A 1,687-nucleotide genomic window follows, 5' to 3' on the forward strand; every position below is an offset into this window, starting at 1 on the left:
CACCTACTATAATTCTTTTTCTTTTTCTTGCCACTACAGGTCGGTCGCGAGCTCGACAAATATCTACTCACACAACCCATTGTATGTGCCGAAACGAAATCCTTCACACTAGAAATGAAAGAACTTTGCGCTCTTTACACTACAGATGTCATAGCCACTGTCGCCTATGGCGTCCAAGCGAACTGTTTCAAAAATCCCAATGGCGAATTCCGGCGCCATGGTCGCGCAGTTTTCAAGTTTAGCTTACGTCGTTCATTAGAATTCATGGTAGTCTTCTTCATGCCGCACTTGGTGCCCTATCTACGATTCAAAGTCGTACCCCCAACATCCACCGAGTTTCTGCGTTCTGCAATCAACTATGTAATGCAACAACGCGAGTTATCGGGTCAAAAGCGTAATGATCTAATCGATATACTCATCGAGTTCAAGAACTCTACAAAAGAAACCCCTTCCACAAATGGACTCGTGTTTGAGGGTGACCTGTTGGTTGCACAGGCGGCACTTTTTTTCACAGCTGGTTTTGAGACCTCCTCGGCGACCATGTCTTTTGCACTGTATGAGTTAGCTAAACGGCCTGATTTGCAGCAGCGTGTGCGCGTTGAAATCGCTGATGGATTGCGTCGTACGGCGGGCAAAGTGACGCAAGAATTTATAGATTCGCTGACGTATATGCAAATGATAATCGATGAGGTGTTGCGTCTGTATCCGCCTTTACCTTTTCTCGACCGCCAATGCACTGCGGAGGAGGGCTACTCGCTGGAGCCGTTTCACAAGTTTCGTATGCCACAAGGCATGCCCGTTTATATACCGGTGTATGGGCTGCATATGGACCCAGAGGTATTTATTGCAGTTAATACATTTAGTAGATACTTTTTTAACGAACATTCTATCTACATACATCCTCTTACTTTATTTACTATTAAAACTCATTTAGATCTATCCCGAACCGAAAAAATTCGATCCTGAACGATTTGCGCCACAAAACAAAAAACAACTGAAGCCTTACACTTACATGCCTTTCGGTTTGGGACCACACGGTTGCATTGGCGAACGCTTCGCTATGATGCAGACAAAAGTTGGACTTACCTATTTTCTACTGAATCACAAAGTGACGACTTGTGCGCGCACAAAGATTCCCATGCAGCTGGATCGCAAGGCGGTTGTGGTGCAGGCTGAGGGTGGTATTTACCTGAACGTTGTGCGTAGTCCGTTGTGTGAAAATAGTTGAGAGTTGGAGGTGTTGTATGCTAGCGAGACCGTGTTGGACGCTTGAGTGAGTGAAAGTTAGCCGGATTCAATAGATTTTAAGCGGTATACACACAGAACACACCAATACAGATGAGATTTTGTAAAATACGAGCACTTATATTATAATTCATAAATCAAAGCATTTTTGGCATTTAACTTAGGTCAATAGCACGCTTGCGTGTTGCGGGTAATTTTATATAATTTATTTTTTTTTTGTGCATTATCCACACTCAGCTCATCTTCAAGTCGCTACTGCTGAATGTAATGAGCAATTGTTTTAAGTAGTTTCTAGTAACAAAATAATTTTGCATTTTATGGGGTGCTATTTGTAATTTGCAATGTCACCCGAAATGATCGCGTGTGTCAAACGGGCGATCACGAGGGCATACGAACCATGCAGCAAATCGAACTGGTGTAAATCTAGCGCAGTGATAGCCAA

General features: G+C 43.4%; 1 protein-coding gene across 1 annotated transcript; it reads left to right on the forward strand.

Annotated features, from left to right (window-relative positions):
- Window positions 1-27: 27 nt before the first annotated feature.
- On the forward strand, window positions 28-1,357 carry LOC108355845 (probable cytochrome P450 6g2; the record flags this gene model as incomplete). Its single annotated transcript, XM_017606979.1, has 2 exons — window positions 28-837; window positions 935-1,357. Coding segments are annotated over 2 exons (1,104 nt in total), but the record flags the coding sequence as incomplete, so codon positions are not given.
- Window positions 1,358-1,687: the final 330 nt, after the last annotated feature.

Source organism: Rhagoletis zephyria, unplaced genomic scaffold (genome assembly GCF_001687245.7).
Source record: "Rhagoletis zephyria isolate East Lansing unplaced genomic scaffold, Rhagoletis_zephyria_1.1 Rzeph_scaffold_50898, whole genome shotgun sequence".
Lineage (NCBI taxonomy): Eukaryota > Metazoa > Arthropoda > Insecta > Diptera > Tephritidae > Rhagoletis > Rhagoletis zephyria.